Source organism: Poecilia mexicana, unplaced genomic scaffold (assembly GCF_051168715.1).
Source record: "Poecilia mexicana isolate PSO_F unplaced genomic scaffold, ASM5116871v1 scaffold_17, whole genome shotgun sequence".
In the NCBI taxonomy this organism is placed as follows: domain Eukaryota; kingdom Metazoa; phylum Chordata; class Actinopteri; order Cyprinodontiformes; family Poeciliidae; genus Poecilia; species Poecilia mexicana.
Genome location: NW_028263386.1, coordinates 17271214 through 17293049, shown reverse-complemented (window position 1 = coordinate 17293049; position 21836 = coordinate 17271214). Strand labels below are relative to the sequence as shown.

The window sequence follows — 21836 nt, the reverse complement described above, 5'->3', positions numbered from 1 at the left end:
GTATTAGATTTAGGGTTTTATTTCCAATCAATTTTATGAGCCACATATTGTTTTACTGCCCAGTTATTTAAAAATATGTGCTTCAAAGTTTGTGCAACAAGGGCAATTGTGAAGTGGCTAAAAATGATAAACACTTTTGTACTTTATGCACTTTATACTGCATTACAGTATAATTCTTTGAGGACTGACCCATGAAAATCACATTTCTACCTTCATCGCAGCTCTTGAGGATTCTGGGATGCCGTTTTCATACTTTCCAGTGATAATCCCACATGCCAGAGGAGACCAAGAGACCACACCCACGCCTATGGAAGAACAGAGACACATGTGATGTTGACTATCCAGGACAAAATTCACTGAAAACAAGTGGAAACTTGCTACGCTTACCTATTTTATGGTAGAGCTCAGGAAGCTGAGTTTCCACCTTCTCCCGCTGGAAGAAATGATACTCAGCCTGCTCGCACACCGGTGGAATAAGATTAAACTGTCTGGCCACAGAATAGGCTTCCTAATTAAAAGGGAAATAGAAATCGAAGAGATAAGGAAAACATGCAACACTGACCTTTATGCTTAACGACTTTTATCTATTCCCAGAGCTGCAGATATTATCATCTTTTAGCATGTTAGCCTTCTGATGTTATTGGCTTCATTATTATTACTTTTTACATATTAAAGAAAAAAAGTAACATTTTAAGCAATGTGAAAAATATATAATTTTTTTATGTTTTTTTTTATGAGTTGGAAATCACATTCAACAGAAAACTATGCTGAACAAACTATATTATTTAACACCTTTCTTCAGTTCTGAATAGGACAGAATGAGGCAGTGATATTTTCCCAGATGACCATATTATCGTGACAATATGGACTGATGAAAATGAATTAATATTGGTGAATTTATCTAACCTTCCATGTCGTGTAATATCTTTTGCAATAACTTACCATGATCTCCATGGCAGACCAGCGAGATGTTCCCCAGTACATGGACATCCCTTGGTTGATCACATGAGTCATAGCTCTCACAATTTCTATAAAAACACAAATATCAAACACTAAATAAGTGCTTTGTTGACATTTGAATATTAGTTGGTGCCATCTTAAGGTCTTCCACTGAAAGTTCCACAGTTTTGTTTTGTTTTGGGGTTTTTTGCGCTGAAGCTGGCAGCTCTAGGGTTTACTTTAATTAAAACTTGTTTGTACACTATGTGATCTGCTGGGGTCACATTAGATCATTTGCGCACATGTGTGCAAATGCTGTGGGGCCCTAAGTGAAAAAGCTGCCTTGACAAAATGCTTCTTGTGCTGTGCAAATATATAAGCAAGGTGAAACTGAAGGGAGAGAAGTCAGCTGTAGCCTTCAGGTGTGTGTGTGTGTGTGTGTGTGTGTGTGTGTGTGTGTGTGATTATGACACGGAAGGCAGCAAAAATGCTCTGTTTGGTTATTTACATGCTAAACAATAGAGCTTTATTCATGAATCCATTTGTAAAGAACTTCCAAAAAAGCTTTTAAATCAGGAAATTCTCTGCTGGTAGATCACATGAACGTCTCGTTACACACAAATTATTCATTACTAAATTCAGTCTGCGTAATATTGCATTTGCATGTCTGTTAATGAATAATCCTATTCCATTTGCACAATGCAAATGCTGCTGCAAGAGTGTGAAGTTGATAGGGTGAGAATTAGGAAGAGATTTAAATCCACAGAAGAGTGAAAAAAGAGACAACTAATGATTTTCTTTAATTACCGGATCTTTCTTTGAACCAAACTGTGCCTCCATGAGAGACAGAGAGCAAGTGTGTGTGCGTGGGCGAAGCAGGTGGGAGGGTAGAAGGATCTGCTCCAAAGTGGAGGGATGGAAGACAGGATGTTGAGGGACGCAAGGACATAAAGAAAAAAAAAAAAACGTGAAACAAGAAACTGGCAAATGTGGTTTATAAAGTTTCTATCTCTGAGGGGGGCTGTTACTTATTATCCTTGCCTTGCCCCTCACATACCAAGACTGGAACTAAACTGCACCGTTATTGTGTTGGTACTGTGCGACTGTGTGGTCTGCTGTGGAGCGACGGTTTGCAGGTAAATCAGAGCCAGAGGAGTAAAGTCACGGCTTAATGTGGCCACTTTTAACTTGTAGAGCTGTGAATAAACTGAATAACATCACAGATGTGGTCTTTAAATTATGTGGGTAACAGTATTTTCAGCTAATGTGTTAAAAAAAAATCAGAATTTTATCGAGAAGGAAAAAAAAGTGAGGGTTTTTACTCTTAAAAATAAGGTGCTCTTAGTTTTTTGGAGCACGAAGTGAGAAAATCCGACTTCAGCGAGCAAAGACATTCACTATTAACCTGTTTGTTTTTAAATTGTAAAGTTTAATTGAGATTTCCAGCACATCTTGTCAGAGTTTTCCTAACCTCAGTAAACAAACAAACAAAAAAAAATTTAAAGTTTATTTGGATTGGTAAAGAAACGCTTGCAAACATGACAAAAAAGAAACTCCTCATTAAGGCGATAAACTCCTCCTGCTTGCGCATCCAAATCTCCTTTATTGGTATGCATGTAATAGAAAGTTGCTTGGCTGTTAGCCCGTCTCTGCGTGTCCTTGAGCTCTTTCCCAGCAGCAGTGAGCCACAAAGTCTGGAACATTTGGTGAGCTCCAGCCAGCAGGTATGACAGTGCCCCTTCTGAACCGTGAAGCAATAAGTGTGAGAAAATCCCCAACAACACATAAATAGCTGTACATGTCTGGACAGGTGTCTCTGTGGCTGTCGGTGTGTTTTTGTCGGATTTGTTCTGGAGATGTTTCTGCCTTTTGAAGCTTTTATTTATATTCTTCCTGCATGCACACAGAGAAAGTGTGCTGCTCATCAATATATCACATCAGCGGAGATTTTCCAGGCCTTGGAAGACCGCATTCAAGGTTTACGGCTCTGAGGGGGAAGGATCTGATGACAATGAAGGCAGGTGTTGAAGCTACTCTACTGAGAAGTGTGTCAGGATGCTGGGATCGTCAAAAAATGATTTTATTAATGGAACTTTATACCTTTCAGCAGCTTTCGTGATGTTCTCTGTCTAAAATCAGATCCAGGACGAATGGTTTGCAACCCAATTCAGAGCCTTGAGCTGTTTGGTTAACAGGCCTTTGTGTAGCTATTAGTACAATAATTGACATGCGTTCTGCTCCAGTAGACAGGAATCTCATTGTGTGTGCCGTGCGACAATTCCTATAAACGACACAATTTTTGACATGTCAGATGAAATTCCACATTGGGGGGAAACCATCTATGCAGTGCCAACTTTCCAACTGACAGGCGCAACAAAAAGTGGACGAAAATAAACAAGAGTCTTGTGAGAAAATATGTTAAGTAAAAAAAGAAAGAAAAAAAAACAGTCAGGAATATCAGAGGACTGGAAAGAGTCAAAGAAGAATAAGGCCATGGGATAAGGGACACAGTGATGATAATAAAGACAGACTCTGCTGCCATGACATCACTTTTCGTCCCCAAGGGGACACAAGTTGTCTCGCGCAAGGTCGTATGTAGTTAGGGTAAAAAAAACAAAACAACAATAACAAAACAAGCAAACACATGCATGCATAAGCACCTGTTAGCTACCACTAGATGTCCCTTTAAAATGCTACCATGCCTCCTCCTATAACTGACGTTGTTAAGCTAGTTTGTATTGATTCCTGTGTGTAAAACAAGATGTGAATAACAAGTTCACCATGCTGCAGCGGTCCCAAGAGGAAAGAGCAACCAGTGGAAAGTATTTGGGGCACATTACAGAGCTGATGCGTGGCATTAATCTTACAGTGGTTACGAGCCAAAATCAAGTTCAAATGATTTTCTATTCGATAATTTATGTGAATGTTTGCAGGACTTTGTTATGGATGTTCAAGCCTAAGTCTTTATTTCTGTAATTATACAACAGTGACCAGAAACTGTGGCAAATCTTATTTCTTGTAACGAGCATAAAAGTGTCCTAATTCCCAAAAGGCATACATGAGAATATAAGGAACAACTTGAATATTTCACAATAACTTATTTTTAACCATCGCTGCTTGTTTTTTTTAATTTTTTTTATTAATTACTTGATAAAGCAAATAAAATCAAAAGTGTAAGCACTCTGCATGGTTAATACCACTTTGGTTGAAATAAAGTAAATGCTTTTTATTACTATTAAGAACGTACTGAAACAGTAGTCAGGAGTTAAGGAGCTCAAGTTATGTTCACTAAAATATGATCATTGATTAATAAATCAGTCAGATTGACAATGACATTTTATTGCATCAAAGGAGTGAAACTATCTGAAGGGCCAAATCTGATTTGACGGGGGAGGCTATGGGGTTTACCTGCCAGTTATCACAGCTAATAATGACAGCCGGGCCTCTGGAACAATGAGTATGACAGGCTGGCCTCCCACAGTCAGCTGGTTGTCAAGGGAGGCAACAAAGGGGAAGGAAATGAGGAGCAACATAGAACATATTTTTAGGAGATCAATAAGACACCATGCCTTTAGGCGGATACCACCTCTGGAGAAGGTTTTGTGTGAAGAGACAAAAAAACAGAATCTCAAGTATCTTGCCACATCAGAAGAGAAGTAATTGAGGAAAACTCTGGAAACATCTATAAGAAATTAATAATAACATATGGTGGATGCGAGGGAAAGGCATCGCTGAAGCTTTGAAAAGTAGAAATCAAGTACAAGTGCACAGCGGGGCTGGTAGAAAGAGAGACCAACCCAAAAATATACCAGCCGCTCCCGAAGGAGGCAGATAATCCTGCTTCTGACGAGCAGGGAGGGCTGGGAGCGGGCGGCAGCTCAGAGACCCTGTGGAAGATAGCGGTCCCACAGAGACGCAAGAGAAACAGAGGGAGACTGAGAGACCAAAATAGAGGACAAGAGGACGAGAAATGAGGCAAGATTATCATATGAACTTATGTCGGCGCGGGTCAGAGGAATTCACTTCTACTTGACTAAACAGATATAAGCCGTCAGTTCAGCAAAGGCAGTGGCCTCAATAGCATTTCTCACCTTCTCATATAACAGAATGCCTCATGCTATGCTCCCAACCCTCCAACAGTCTCCAGAGGTCCGATCAAAAATCACTTACCCTCCATAGGAGTGTTGCTGTCCGTCCGGTTGGCAAAGACCACATCCACATATTCGAGCTGCATCCTCTGGAGGGAACCTTTTAAACCTGAGGTGAGAAAAATGATTGAATATGTTAGGAAGATTTATGGGTTGGACAGGGCAAAGTGAAGTGCAAAGCATTCAGCAGCAGCTCGCTTTTTTGCATATTCATGTTCCGCAACCGAAGCAGGACCCGATCCAATTTTCCAAGCTTTTCTTGTACCGATTGCACCAAAGTTTGTGAGATTTCTGCAGCTTTCTGCGAGCTCAATCCATGATAATGTCCTCATTAAAGCAACAACAACAAAGAGACGTTTCAAAAAGCACTAGCTTGGTGAAAAAACATTAACATCGAGCCCTCATTATCCTGGGAAACTTGATGTCAGAAAGTGCCAGTTAATTTAAAATTATTTCAGCTGTGCCTGGCCTGCCATATCTTTTGATCCAAGTTCATTTGCAAGCAGATTTAATTCTGGGATGCCTAAAAGGTTTGTTCTGCTTGCCAAAAGCAACAAAACGGGGCCGGATTGTTGATGACAAAGCCAAAGAAGCAAGGGAAATAAAACTGATATTTCACAGAGGGATTGGTACATGTTGCAAAATGAATGTTATCTTGAGAAAACATCATTTTGTGAATGTATTAAAGCAAAATTTCAAGATACCATCTAAGAAGTTAATAGTGGCTAATTGTTTTCCAAATATGTTAAATATGTGATTTCAAAAGTTAAGGCAGTGACATTTTTGCTTTATTATTGGTGAATTTTCTCAACTAGCAGTAAAAGACCCAGAACAGGTTGGCGCATCAAAATAAATAAATAAAATAAATCCTATTTAAGCATTCCAAAGCAATCTTTGATTGAAAGTAAGCATTCTTTAAACACACCACAAGACTTAAAGATAATCCCTCTGAAACTGAACTCGCATTCTGACAAGAAGATCCACTGTATGAAGTGAAAAAACAACAACTTGTACCTGTAAAATCCTCACTCCTCTTACATAAACAATGTTAGATGTGTGAGTGTGTGTGTGTGTGTGTGTGTGTGTGTGTGCATGTGTGTGCGTGTGTGTGTGTATGTCGGGGGTGGAGGGGTGACCCAAACAAACATATCAAGCTCAAAGAAGACATGGAAACACAAAAAAGGTCACTCTCAGCGCCTGCTCAACGTAAAACCAGATGAGAAATGAAAAGCGTACACAGGAGACTGCAACAAAGGAGGACGGCAGCGTACTAGAGACATGGAAAAGTAAGAGTGTGTGTGTTTGTATGTGTGTGTGTGTGTGTGTGGGTGTGTGTGTGTGTGTGTGTGTGTGGCAGATTAGTGCCAGAGGCTTCTTCATCACCCACTAATCCCAGCTGAGAGATACACCACTTCCTAGTGCCGACAGAACTCCTTATACCTTTCCCTGTCATCTGCTCCCACACAATCTGAGAACCACTTTCTAACATGGATTCTAATCTGGTTTTGCACCGTCATCGCGCTGCTGCTGTCGGCTGGATTAGCTGGAGTTTAAAGGGCCGTGAAGGGATTCTATTTTTGGAAGCGAGAAAACACGCTGAACAACAGAGCAACTCTGCCGGCAACTGCAGCATATGATGCATTTAAAAATGGAAGCTCAATAAAAGTCGTTCAGTCGCCGCTCGAGCTGTCAGGGAATTTGTGAAAATGTTCAACATGTTTTCAGCCTGTTAAGAGGTTCGCTAACCTCAAGGTCAAACTGGGAGAACCTATTGTTTTGGATTAGTGAACTACAGCACCTGACCAAGTGACCTTGAGGGGCTTTTTTTTTTTTTTTTTTTGCAGAAGAGAGTATCAACAGACGCTGCACTCAGTCGGCACATCAGTCTGTGATGACATGTGTCACACCAGTTACTCCCACAAATCTGTCATTTACAATAAAACTGGGCTTAACTAATTGATGATGATGATGATACCTTCGCTTTGTTTCCTTTGAATCTCTTGCTCTCTGCAACCTTCTGCTTCTGAAACCTTGTCCCCTCTCATTCCGCCTTTCCTGGGTGCATTCGCCTTTTGTTTGGTGGGAATCGCTGCAGTGGCTGCAGTGAATGCTAATAATGTGGGAGAGGGCTGAGTCACTGTAAGAGGTGCATTGCGCTTTGGAGAGGCCAGTTGTTTCAGAAGGGGGGGTGAGGAAGTTTTGCGAAATAAACTCAAGTAAAGTAACAATTTGGGGGGAAAAAGAGCCTGGGAGAGGAGAATAGAAGAGCGGGGACTGCAGCTGGCTCCGCCACTCCGAATGCGAATGTGTAAGAAAGAAACCTGTTAGAGTAATGCGAGACAAAACGTCCGACAAAGTCTGATGCACCGCTGGGCCAATTCTGCTTTCAAATTCTGCTGCGTCAACACTGAAGACGTGAGAAGAGACACGGACGGGAACGAGGAGGGAGGAAAAAGTAAGGTAAAAGAAAGAGGATCTGCAGGAGTGACACAGGAGTGGGAGGGATGGTGCAACGTAAAGGACAAAACAGAGAGGATTTTGCCACATTACCTTCAATGATGTGTTTTCGGTTGAGGCCTCTCTCTGTCTCAGCTCTGAAACAGGATGAAAAAAATTACAAGATGAGAGACACACAAGAACACCTCAGCTAGAAAAGCATAAGCAGACAATTAGTCATGCCAGACAAGATTCTTCATTATAAGTTCCCTTCCAGCCACTGAAATGTTCAACATCTGAAGCACTACCGGTCACCTAAAGGAGGAAACCTACCCAGACATGGCCAGCAACTTCAACTGTAAGGAGAGCAATAATTAAAGGAACCACTAGGTGGCTCAAAGCCACTCTGGAGGAGCTGCCATTGTTGAGAGAAAGCAAGTCGCTTTTAAATTTTGCTGTAAGCAATGTAGATACACTGATATCTTTTAATTCTACAATATCTATCTATTTTTTAACTTTATTTCTGTTGAAGTCTGTTAAACAATTGTATTACCACCATCTGCTAGATGTACTTGCTGAAAACATATCTGAAAACGAAATAATAAAAAAAGAACCCCACTTGAGCCAGGGAGGATGGTGTCAGGATCTCGGATTGTTTGAGTTTGTTTTGGATTTTATTATTATTATTATTATTTGTGTTAGTTCTTGTTTCTATTAGTCCTGCCTTGTTTTTATTTTTACTTCAATTCCTTCTTAGTGGTTCCAGTTATGTTTGTTTCTTTGCCTAGACCTTAGTTGCTCTAGTCTTATTATGTTTCTCATGTCTAATTACTTTATTAGATCCCCCCCGTGTCACTTCCTCTTCCTCTTCCTCTCTCTTCTCAGCCTGTCTTCTGTGCTCTCCCCTCACATTTACATGTTAGCTCATCAGACCAGGTCTTTTGTTCAGCATTCAACCTCCCAAGACTTAAGCACCTCAATCTCAGTCACTCCTCGCTGGATCCTCTTGTTTCCTAATGTCGTCTACTTGGTGGTTCCTTGGATTTACGTTCTGCCCAGGTTCTTAGTGGATTTTGTAAGTTTTTTTTCACTGTTTTCATTAAATTTTTTTCATCATCTACTCCATGCCTCTGCAGTTTTGTATTATAAACCCCAATCAACCAACAAACAAATAATGACAGATGCTTTTTTCTTTTCTCTACATTCAAAGGCCTAGGAAGGTGTTTAATGTTGGAAAAGTTGAAACAGAAAATCTGGAAACAGTGTCTTCTTTTGGACAGAATGATCCTCTTCAATGTGACCTTGTAACTTTTACTTTCTGTGTGGTACAGAAAAGTTAGTTATTTGAGGAAAGTGAAGAAACTCAGAACAAATAAGTTATCATGTCTAGCTTCCCTCTTGTGTCTCGCTTTGTGACAGGTCTGATTTCCACTTTACCTTTGGCTGTGTTTCTCACACACTCCCACAGGGGAAACCTGACTGTGTGGCTGCTAAATCTTATCTGACATATAGCTCTGTGTTTCTTGGGGCAGTATTACAAGAGTAGTTTGTATGGAAATATTTGTTGTAAGAGATCACCAGCCATTTAACTTTTGTTTACTCATTTAAACTGATGTTTTCCTCGTGACTATATTTTGTAGAAGGGATGCCAAGTGGGTGATTCTGTGTTTTATTCACTGATAGCTTTGCTGAAAGAGCTATTGCTCTTTCAGCAAATGGGATAATTGCTCCCATTATCTATGTTTTCCTTCCTAGTAGAAAGTACTCCTGGCTCATGTTGTGTTTCTATCCAGGATAGAGCCATTGATGGAGCTCTTACTGAACTGAAATTGACATGTTTGTCTTATTTAGTGCCTCAAGGTCACATTTGTTACGGAATGGTGCCTAGCTGATCTTACACTTTGCTCAATTTCAATTATTTCAACGTTTCTGCATCGGCCTCTCGCTTCTAGCTCGGTTATAGTGCAAACTTTGAAATTTCTTTCTTTACATCATGTTGTCAAGTAATCTTACGTTTGTGCAAACATGTGGGAGGCATGCATCACATATGCAAATGTCATAATGTGAAGCGGAGATGCTCGCCAAGACTCTCTAATGAGTTAAGTAGTTGTCCTCTGACTGCATCAGGCAAGTGTCTCTCATTGACACTTGCCTGAGAAAGTGATTTTATATAAAAATTTCACAATCTTTTTACCCTCTGTTCTTTTTACCCTCTGTAGTGACTTAAATAATATTTAAAGAAAGCCAAAAGAAGAATGTGAAAGCACTGGTGAAAACCTGAAGGCTTTTTGGAGGGAGGGAGAACGTGACTAATGTGGACTGGACTCACAATATTTCAGCATGACAGCAGGAGCGAATATGACGTGTGGCCTGAGGGATATAGATGTTAAATACAACATGGAAACAGAAGCAAGATGGGGGCTTGCTTTCTTTTTTTTTCCAGTGTGATGCCCTGTGTGTGCATCTGTGGGTTTCCCCTGAATGTCTGATTCAACGCCATGGGGCCTAGAGCTGGAGGCAAAAGTTTCACGTCTAGCCGGCCATTAGTCATATAGTCTGAGCATCTGAGTTGGAAAATTGACACACACACACACACACACACCCACACACACACACACACACACACACACACACCCCCCCCCCCACACACACACACACACAAATGCACTTACTTTCCTCCCCAGTAGAGCTTTGTGGTGATCACAAGGCTGGATCTCCTAAGGGAAGCAGGCACATCAAAGGGGAAAAACGCTGTTTAAAAATATTAAAGAGATGATTGTCTTTTAGCATTAAGGTGCTTCTGCTATTATGCTGCTGTGCGTGCACCCAAGCAAGTGAAGCAATCAGATCTACGAATGACAGGAGTGTTGTTCAGTGATCTGACATCCTGCTTAGAGAAGTGGCAGACTGTGCGATTCTTTCACATCAATTTCGAGGCGACGCATTGGGAAGTCTCTGAATGCTAACAATCAAACTCCCACATACCTTCCATGCTCGAATTGATCAATAATTTATACACATTCAGAGTCAGGGTAAAATACAGGCTAAAATAGGCTAAAATATTACAAACTTGTACAAAACCTCAAGTTTTTAGTAAGTGAACACATTGCTATGCAGAACCTGCTTAATTTAACATGCAAATTGCTGTGGAAATGTGACTCTTGATTAAGTGCTTATTGCCTACATACAATAAATGAGGTGACATAGTATAATCATAAAATATGCACCTGCCATTATGTCACCACACCATTTAGACTCTTGAAAGCAAAAGCAGAAATAGATTAAGTGATGTTGGCCATTTTTAAAGAGATTATATATCGTATACATTATACACACATGCATAGGATTTTCCAGATATTCTACCTCAAAATATAATCTGGTTCTGTGATTTTATGACCAAGCTTCCAAAGAATGGGGGAATTATTTTTCCCACCTCAAAATAAAAAGTTATGCCATAGAAAATTTAAAGAATTATTATATTTCCTTTTTTATATATAAATGTTGTCAGCTTTAATTACACTAGATTATGAGTCTAGTATTGGTAAATTTAAGATTGTTTTATTTTTACAACAAATTTTTACACCAAGAGAAATTAGGTTGCGATGAACCATCCACAAAGTCAACAATAGCGGGTAGGGAGACGAGACGGTGGTGAATTGCAGCACAGATGGTGTCAGAGTCTTTGACCTCCATTTGTAAGCACCGAGGCCTCATCAAGTCCTCTGAGAGCCACTGTTGTCATCAGTTTATACTCCCATACACTCACTGGTTAAGCTTGGACAACAACACACTAAATTTTAATAATTAGTCTTAAGCTGTGCCTCTTTGTAGCGTTAACAGTGTGTGTTGTAAAACTTGGCTGAAATGTGTCCATTGCCTCGATGTCCAAAGCCTGTGTGACTTAGTAGATGTCTGTCTGAGTTGGGAGCGAGATCAACGCCTAGCCCTTCGTCTTTGGTCACAAAGCCCCCACGATTGTCCTGATTGTGTGACTCTGAGAGGTCAGCAGCAAATCCTCTGGGTCGTGTGGGTTTGCAGACATATTGCGCTCGCTCAGGCACGTCCTGGCGGTGGTAAATGTGCCTGGGATGTGGGGAGTTTCGAGGTCGTCTCATTGCCTCGGCCTTACTGTTTCTTAAGCTGTTTCCGTGCGGTTTTAATGGAGGTAAGGGATTTGCTTGCGCGTTCTTCGGGGACTGGTAAGTACAACTTTTATTAATGTAGGCCATTAAGATCATTGCATTTTAACGAGAGACTGATTTTTCTCCCTAAGCATCCTGACAAAGTGGACATGCTTTGTAATGTCAGTGCTTCAGCAGGCTTTGCACGGCGTTGCACTAAATCAGGATCTTTTATTCTGAAGAGAAAATAAGGCACATTTTCATCTGGTTAGAGTTGTTGCCGTTTGCCCGGTGTCACTACTTTACCTCCAGCACTTCTTCTTGATGATGTTTCCCAAGATTATCTCTGCTCTATGGGAAAAGATTAAATAAAAAAAAAAAAAACATGAGAAGTTACAAAACCAAAAGCAACACAACCACAGATTGAAAAGATTAGATTAGATTGGACACATCGCCCCTGCATGAACATGAAAGTTATCGGTTGCTCATCTACAAACAACCTGATTAAAAACCAAAGGTGTAACAAGAGAACAGATGAATGACTCCTGGACAATATGCACGAATTCCAGCAGCAACCTTGAAATTAATTTTTATCTGCTGCTTGTCCCTCATCATTCAACAAAATTATGTCTAGATGGGAGGTAAGATTGAGCTGGGGACATAAAATCGAGGTGGTGGTGATGAATAAGCCACGGCTGCTTCCAGATTAATCACCACACATGGAAATAATGGACATGGGGGAAAAATAGAGAGAACATTATATGTGTGTGTGTATATATATATATATATATATATATATATATATATATATATATATATATATATATGAGCAATATCTGATTAATCTTTTTAAAGTTGAAAAAACGTAAGCAGAAAAGCACATAAGAATGATTAGATGTAGCTAAAATTAAACAAAATGGAGTTCTAAGCACCTGAATTAATAAAAAAAAAATGTCATAAAATTGTTATAATTAATTAAATAAATTAGGATTACTTTGTTTTTAATCAGTGCCTTGTGAAGAATAACAACAGAAAACACAAGGAAAGTGTTGGGATGATTGCAAACGGGAGACACCACTCACTTTCCCCCGGAGTAGACTTCGGCCGTGTCGAACAGGTTGACGCCGCTCTCGTAGGCGATGGTCATCAGCTGCTCTGCTACCTGAGAGACAGGTGACAGGCACTGTTGTTGTTTTTTTAATGACACTCACAATGGTGACCTGAACTCCAGCAAAAATAGTGACTCACATTTCATCTCGAAAAAGGGAAGGGAATTCCCAAAAGAAACAGAGGAAGTGCAAATCTGTTTGCTTCTGAGACACAAACCACCACTGGCTGCTTGTGGGTTAAAGTTGTTTACAACACAGGATGCTTCCTCAGACAGTTCTGACCTAATTCGTGTGCCTTCATTTTACCCAGTAGGAAAGAAGAGGATCAGACAGGAAAACTGATTTTAATACTGCTTCCCCCCATTTTTGTATTTGCAATTAATTCGTTTCTCCCACTGGTCATCCATCAGTGATGAGTTGTCCCCAATTCAGAAGTCTTTTTGTCCCTTTTCCTCCAAGGTCGGGTCAGACCATTAAAAGATGTCTTCTGACAGTGAAAAATGAAGCATGCCCGATTGGCCTTGCCGGACACCTCACAGTCCGCTGTGATATTATTGAACTGATAACAGGACAGTAACAGCGGTCTGCACACACCCACACCGTTTTACATGCAGCTGCAACGAATTGCTTCCGCGGGTTGTGAACCGCACACCGTTTACTTGACCCAGTTGGGTTTAAAAGAATGAAAACCGGCATCTGCTCTTGAGTCGCAGCGGTAATGGAAGTGACATGAAGCCTTACCTCATCGGAGATCTGACCTCCAAATGTTACCCATGTTCCTGTTGAAGGAAATGCCAAAAGTCAAATCTAAAACAAAACACATATGCAGGACTCTGTATGTAAAATCAGTTGTTTTTAATTTGACATTTTTGGCACAGACTCATGACAAAATGGCTCCTGCCCTAAAGCCATTACTGCCAAATGTCAGCTAAATGTTCATCAAAGAGAAACTTTTTCGACATTGAAAGGAATGTTTGTTCATCACATTAATAATAATAATAATAAGTCCAGTTTTTTTGTTCCTCCCAGTCTAAACGTTCCAAAATGCTTCTTTTTATTTTTTGCAAATAGAATAAAGGATATAAAAAACAGTTTTATGAATCTCAAATTGTTTTTTTTAAAACAAGTCTGTGCTTAGTGTTAAACTACGCAGTCCAAGGATGCAACATTAAACTGAAGTGCAACCAAGAGTCCAAAACAGCAAAAAACAATTTAATTAGCATTGAGTTGGTAGCTGTAAACCAGATGCCTCCATCAGTGTCATTACCCTTGCAAAAAAGCAAAGCCACAATTTGTACAATGTGCAACTGGTGTTTCTCATATCGTCCCCAATAAAAGGACTCCCTGGGCGGAGAGCCATATGACCAAAATGAAAAACCGCTTTCAGGGTATTTACACATTAATGTAGCAAACTGAGGGCTTTTGGCGAATCTGTCTTCTCTTTTCAATGTTATGCTGCCTGAGCACGTGAGACGAAGCTGCTCATAACCATGTCTCACTAATAAAGAATAATGGAAAATTTGGTGTTAAATCATTAACCAACTGTGCAGCAATGCAGCAGATTGGTGTAGGCGCAGTCTGAGTTCTCCCAGCTGGCAATGGCAAAAACACAATCTGCTTAATTTACAAGACTGACCAACTCAAGCAGGCTTTTCAAATGGTAATAGTGGAAATTTCATTTAACATCCATCTTTCTGTAAAAACTGGGGATTTGTGCACATCAGAGTAGCAGTTTCTTTTTACTTTTGGTTGCATCACTTGTTTCATTACCATTCTCTTAGAACATTATCATTTGCTCTTGTTGTGTCAATGAAAATGAGCTAAACTTATGAAAGCTGAGTCGTCATTTCCTATAATACTGAAGGTCCTGATTTTATTTCTTGATCAATTCACATTCATTCATTGAACACAAACATCTAAAATAAACATGGCAAATACGTCTGTACTTTGCTTATGAACTATGCAACTGAGAAATAGATGTAGCTGTAGATTGTATTGTATTGGACTGTAAAACACTTCCAGAGTCAACTGTAATCACGAAAACAAAACAAAGAAATTTGACTATCATGGAGTCAGGACTTTCATTTTGATTGCCCTGATGATTCTTTCATCGACATAAATACTGACTTTCGAGAAATGAACTATTCTTTTTGAGGTAGTGACTCACTTTTGCAGCCTTTTCACCAGGCTTTTCAGTTTGTACTAATTGTTTTTGAAAATGCACTAGGTGTTGTGCCGGTGTGAGAAACGAGCCGAAACGACTAAGGAAAACTGTAAATGTTTGCAGGAGATACTCTAATACTTAATGCTGGATTTATCTATTTACACACTTATTATTGTATTTGTACCTTTTTTATGTTTTTCATGTTGCTTTTCAGTCTGATCTCACCCTAAGGTTCATTCTATCTTCTTTGCAAAAGATGCAGCAGAGACAGACAGACTGATAGACACATAGCTTTCTCTCACGGTTGTAGCAAAGTCTTTAAGTGACTGACTCTGCTTATTGCAAACCATGCAAAGTTAAAAGGCCAGCAGGAGACCCACACCAAGAAATGTTCTTCGTATTATTCTAATTATTTCCTCTGTTTGTAGTTTTTTTTTGTTTCCACTAATCTAATTTGGCGCCAACTTAGACCACCAGCTGAGCGAATGCTCAGGAAAATTACCGCTTCTAAGATTTGCTAAAAATGAACTGAACAGATAAAATACCAATATATATATATATATATATATATATATATATATATATATATATATATATATATACATATATATATATATATATATATATATATATATATATATATATATATATATATATATATATATATATATATATATATATATATATATGTAAGATTTAAATAGATATATTTTTAGAACCTTATGCTCAACTGCTTTTCTTAATGGTCTTTTTCAGAAGGCTGGTAAAAGAAAATGTTTTGCTCAAGGGCACTGCAGCGCGATAGAAAGCAATCTGTTTTTTTTTTTGCTGCTGGAGGTTTTTTCTCAATATTCAGCTGTTGCTCAGTGTGCTGGGATAAATCTTTAAGAAAAAAAAAAAACCGATAGGAATGATTAACTGTTTAATTTAAAATGTTTCCTCTTTGGTTGGTGAGCCAGGGCAACACTCTATCATTTCTGTGCCTTGTAAAAATATTTTTTACTTGAAGGCTACAACCCCTTGAAGAACAGCGACACACACTCACACACCCCCCCCCACACACACACACACGAACACACACACACACACAGCAGTGAAACACAAACAATATCCCACAACCATTTCACTGAATGAATGAGGACAAAAGAGAGACTTTTCCTGAAGGTCTGGATCTGATATGTGTGATAGAGAACTCTGTTTACTGAAAAGCCCTCTGCTGATTAAATATTAACAGGGAAACTGTTAATGTTCACTAAATGGCTCCTCTGTCTCTCATGGCTTTCCATAAAAATTAAAAATGAATGAGGTTTGGAATGGGGTGAGACGACATGATTTATTTAAAGGCAGTCTGATTCCGATCCGCTGGTCTCCTAATCAATCACTCAAACACATAATTAAAACTGGGTTGCACCTGGTTGTTCACAAAGTCATTAGATATTTGCTAATTTTAATGAAATGTACTCACCAAGACCCAGACAGGAGACACGTAAACCAGATTTCCCCAGGTTCCTGTGAAACAAATCAGAGCTTCTTTCAGACAAAACTACGAACTGTAATCTCCACATGCCATCATTAAAATGTGACTGTAATTACTAGGATGCCCCTTAATATGCTATGGTTTTTTTTTATAACACTTTGAAAGACACAGGTGCTAATACAGCTACGCCTCTTTGAGATGAAGAAAAACACCCACACTTTGATATTTTCTCAGATAGTGCCTTAGAAAAAGTTTTAACGTGTTAGACCAACACAAAGCATCATGGGTAAAGTGGAAAAACATTATAAATATTGCACAAAAAAAAAAGGGAAAAGTGTGACATGTGTATTAAGACCTCGTTTTCTTTGTTTCAACCACCTATGAAGGCAAACCTCAACCTTTCCCAATAGGCTGACTACAGCATGGATCCGTTTACAACATGAAAAAGCCTTGAGACGAGAGCAAATGGTCACCTTCAAACAGCATGGCAGCCTAAAACATACAGCCAGGGGAATAATTCTGCTTCCAATTGTGGGAGATTGGCCTAGTCAAAGTCAAGACCTACATTAGGATTGTGATTAAGTGAAAGGATTTGAAAACTGACGTTTGCATATTCGCTCTTCCCAGTCCGACCAAGCGCCATCTATTTAGTAAAAAAGGACTAAATGAAATTTCACTCTCTAGACATGCAAAGCAGGTGCAGACATGCCTCAAAATAATTTAGCTGTATTTGCAGCAGCAAGGCGGTTCTGTGAAGTGTTCACTCATGATGGTTGAATACAGATGAAAACCAGAGCTTTCAGTTTTTTGCTGACAATAACGGAAAAGCACCTAACATTCACTTCAAATTCCACTTGTGGTTGTGAAAAGAGGTAGGAATACTTTCTGAAGGAGCCGCACACAACCTGAGACGGTGATACCACTTGCTTTGTGGCAGCGAGGTTTTCCGTGTGCCGCCTTTTGACAGATGTTGCCCTTTTCTTCTGCTCTGACCTTCCTCACATGATTGCGTCTTATCCTCTGAGAATCTGACATCTTCCCGCAACAGGAAGCACGCCGGTCCTGAGGCTCTTTGCTGTTATTGTGTTTACCAATAAGGTGCAGACGTTCATTCCTGAGCATTCATGTTGCATCATGTCAGTTTCTTCTCTTCCTCGGCTTCGTTCTTCCTGTGCATCTGTAAACCCATGAACAAACATCAAACATCTGTCTGCCTGATTACAGTTAATTTAGCTCCAGCTGACTCATCCCATTGCATCTCGTTGCCAGCTGAGGCACCAGACTCCTTTCCGTGCTGCCTTTCATTCAGTTCCACGTTTTATTTCCGGTTTTAAAATCTGCGGCCCATTAAGTCCAACTGAGAGAGAAGCTAATGTGGTGCAAGCTTTTAATTGCGAAATGCAGAAAACGTCTGCAGGAGCCAGTTGTTCTCCCTGCGGCCACCACAGGTGTCTTCCCGCAGTGTGATGGATGGGGACTGCAGACGACGGAAACTGCGACGGGGGGCTCCACAAAGCTGCGGGGGGGTAGCCTCTGTCATCCATCCGTGGAAACTATTACATTCCAAGGGCAGACGGCCACGCTCAGATCTATCATCAGCAAGACGCTTGGTTTTGAAAAAAACAAAAATAAGTGAATAAAGCTTCCAATCACAGCGTCGGCACTCTGTCGTCTGCTCTGCTTTGCAGGCACTAACTCATTACGACAAATGAGGCTGTAAAACACCGACAGCAGTCATTTTCTTGTGCCCGAAAACTGTGCCTGTCGAATGGAAGTGGGGAGTGACTCAAAGCCTCTGGCGTCTTACACACACTGCCCTCAGCCAGTTCAATTAGCCGCTCAAAGTTAAGACGCAGAAAGTTAAGTTCGAATGAGCTCTGAAAGGTGGGAGAGGCAAAACTATAAAAATGAGAGGATTTACACGCAAACACCAAGTGTGTAATTAGGGCACTAGGAGACAGAGCTCACAGCGGGGACGTGCTCTTGTCTGTAAATCGGTAGAGAAGTCTGGAAATCGTCTTCCTCTCTGATGTATTATAGAATGAGAGCTCTGGTCCATGAAAGGGTAGGGGGAAGGGTGGGACTGATGTGGGTTTCATCCAGGCTGCATGGGTATGGCTGGAGTTTGCTGAGGATCAGGCTGACTGGTGTCGAGGAATGTTCATTGCTGCATTTATTGCAAATGGCCCATGGTAAAGCATCTGTTTAGTTGTAGAGACAGATGCAGACTGTTTACACATTCGTCTTGGATCTGCATTGATTTTGTTTTTATGTTTGCAGAATTCCTGGAAGCAGTCTTTTCCACGAATAAAAGAAAAGACGTAGTAGTTTTTTTTTCCAGACTTTGTTTGGAAAGCTGTGCTGTGTAGCAGCTTTGTGTTTAGACTTTGTTGGTTAAAGGAATAGTTCAAGATTTTGGAACTGGGTCAAATGATTCCTGCAATCGACGACTCTATGTTTAGTATAAATCTCTATTAGTTGCTGCTGAATCCTGAAACCAATGACGAGTCAAAGAGGAACCAAAACCTAAGTGGACTTTTATGATGTTAAGGTTACTGCATGCTCATAACATCATACAGCCTTATGCTATCATTTAAATCATTGTCACATTCAAATTGTTTTGCTATTTTCAATACATATTAAGATGGGAAATGCAGGTGCGCTACCAATAATCTTCCTGTGTGAAAAGTCCCCAGGAGAGAACATTTAAAGTGTTTACCTGGTAGAATAAAGGCACTGCAAGAATTGTTAAAGTGTTCACTTTAACCACTGCAACATTTTTGCTGTTTTGCCCATTTCAAATTCTTAACATTTTCTCTTCTTGGTATGTGCTTCACACAGGAATATTGTCATCGACCCACATCTCATGTTTTTGACTTCTGTAGCTTTTTTGTAAGTAACCCTTCAATACAGATGTGATGATGGTTAAAATGTTATCCAAATGATGTGGGTGGTGCAGATCCAATGCTATATCGGTATTGGATTTCATACTGAGTCCATTTATGGACTGGATATTAATTTAATGAGCAAAATAAAAGCTAACTGGAATACCGAGTGTTTTCTCTTTGGAGAAATTTCAAACTCTATCTGCCATGGAGCACAAAGGATTTAGTAATGTCTGTGGTGTTTTGGAAGACTTTGAAACAATTAGCAACATTGGCAACCTGAACAGTTCACAAAGAGATTGCCGCCAAGGTTAATGCAGATTGTGCTAACTATGCTAATCACTGATGAAAGTTGTTAGAAACGGTTGGAAAAATTGTCACAATTCTTGGCTTCATTTGTCTAAAATCTTAAAGTATTATTTCACTGAGTTGTAATTTTCACAGCCTTTGTTTCAAAGAGAGTAATGCCCTCACCAGCGACTAATTAATGATCGTAAAATCTTGTTTTGTTTTCTTTTTAAGCTAACATCCACACCCTGATAAAGCAAGAGTTGGCAGCAGCAGCCTTTTAAAATTACTGCTATGTTGTGAAGTCAGCTGTAACAAAGCCGGGCCATTTTTTTTTTTTTTTTCATCTTATACCACAAAGACAAAAACAATTCTGCGTATAAGTAAGTATCCACATTTGTTTATCAACCACAAACCCTGATACACTTCAACAGTTCTTACAACATTGGTACACAGTTAAACAAGCTAACAGCTGAAGGCATTGGGAAATTAAATCAGCAACGAAAAATCATTTTCAGCACAGGACGGAGGAGCACATAAAGAAAAGCTTGTGCATGTTGGAGATGGGAGAAAAACAAGTGCTGCCGTACCTCAGGCACGGTCTCGGAACGTAAACACACCAAGAAGCCGAGATTTTGTTTGCGCAATCACACACATCAACAGTTTTGCAGAGCCACTCAAGGTTGCTTGGCCTCTCATGCTTGGATGGTGGCCAGAAAGACGCCTTAAAGTAAAATGACAAATGAGTCACTTGATGACGCCCACTCACACAAACGTGTCACCACTTATGAGCGTCCTGCGAGGCTGCAGCGCTGGATGCACTTCTATTCTTAGTGGATCTGATACATTACGCTTAATATTGAGGCTAAGCCATCAGAGGAATGGCCTCTTGGTGTGGAAAAACAAAAATGTGTTTTGTTTCCTAGAAAGCACTTTTATTGCTCACAAGTTGCACTGGATGATTTCTTATAATTGGATTTTAAACCAATATTGTTGGCAAAACATTCCTGCCAAGGTCTTGAATAAATGGATGAAACTTCTTCCTCGCAGGGGATTAACGTAGACTAAGCAAGCCCACGCAAACCAACCTTGTTAGGCGAAGGGATTAGACAGCACCTTCCTCCTCGGTTCCCACGGCTCTCTTGGTGGCAACCATAATGTTGTTATCAAAAGAGTTCAGTGCAGAGAGATGGGCGAGATACGCTGTGAGTGTAATAAAACCGAAAGGAAGCGTGGTCGGATGGTTTGTGCGCATACGAAATAAAGCACATTAAGAGAAATGTCTTGATTTTTTAATGACAATCCTAAGCATGTATGGTTTTCATGTGAAGCATGGAAGAAGTAGCTAAGGGAAATAAAGCAGAATCAATGATGAAGAAGGGAGGAATACAGAAACAAAGAGACATTTGAAAAGGTTGCACAATTCTCGGTCCAAGACTCGAGACCCTGCAGACACCCTCTGAAGATAAAGAATACTCTCTCACACAGAATAAAAGATAGGAAATGACAGCAAGTTCCCCACAGCGCGCTGCACGGTGAAAATGTCTGTATACTGGGTCTGTGTGTGAGTCTGAGAGTGTTTGCAATGAAGGGCTTGGACGTGGGGTTTTGTTTAGTTTCTCCACAGGGTCAAAGTCAACATTGTCGTTTCAAATTTAATGCGGCAGGGATGGTCTTACACAAGCAGATTTATGTTTGCACACTGCTATTTTAAACAGACTTCTGGTCTTTTTCTGTAATTTAATCCAAAAAGAAACATTGCATGTTTAATTTTCATTTCATTTCATTTCTTTTATTTTATTTATTTTTTTGGCATAACAAATGGGTCACGAAACAATCCAGTCATCAATTACATTCACAAAACGACTGAAAGATGAAGGTGGAAACTCTAATCATTTGGTGGAGACCCCAACGGTTTCTATGAATTCATTGTAAACTGATAGAAGTTGAGGCGAGTCTCACCCTGAACAACTCTTTAATGTTTATCCTTCTTATATCTGCAGACAGATAAAGGTTGTAAAGGGGGGAAACAACAAGGGGAGAAAATTAATATACATGAGTCGACCTAACACAACCGCTGCGTGTTTGTATAACCCAAGTTTACCACAAACACAAAATGTAAAGATTAAAAGAAAATGTGTCTTTTAGGGGAATCCTCGAAGATTGATAATCTCTGAGGTTGTCTGTGGTAGATTATCCATGAAAAAACACAGCTGCTCATCTTTTAACTAAAACAGGAAAAAAAAAACTTCTAACCACTTCTATTTTA

The 21836-nt window shown here is 39.9% G+C and overlaps 1 protein-coding gene across 2 annotated transcripts in view; it reads right to left on the bottom strand.

The window, feature by feature from the left end:
• kcnab1b (potassium voltage-gated channel subfamily A regulatory beta subunit 1b) overlaps positions 1–21836 on the bottom strand; it is a 32002-nt gene that overhangs the window by 2796 nt on the left and 7370 nt on the right. For both annotated transcript variants that reach the window (XM_015014087.2, XM_015014088.2), the window contains exons 3-12: positions 16383–16426; positions 13495–13532; positions 12727–12806; positions 11951–11995; positions 10196–10240; positions 7638–7681; positions 5110–5196; positions 943–1028; positions 388–508; positions 211–305 (exon numbers count right to left, since the gene is read on the bottom strand). In XM_015014087.2, the coding sequence (XP_014869573.2) occupies positions 211–305; positions 388–508; positions 943–1028; positions 5110–5196; positions 7638–7681; positions 10196–10240; positions 11951–11995; positions 12727–12806; positions 13495–13532; positions 16383–16426 (685 nt within the window). The remainder of the gene's footprint in view (positions 1–210; positions 306–387; positions 509–942; positions 1029–5109; positions 5197–7637; positions 7682–10195; positions 10241–11950; positions 11996–12726; positions 12807–13494; positions 13533–16382; positions 16427–21836) is intronic.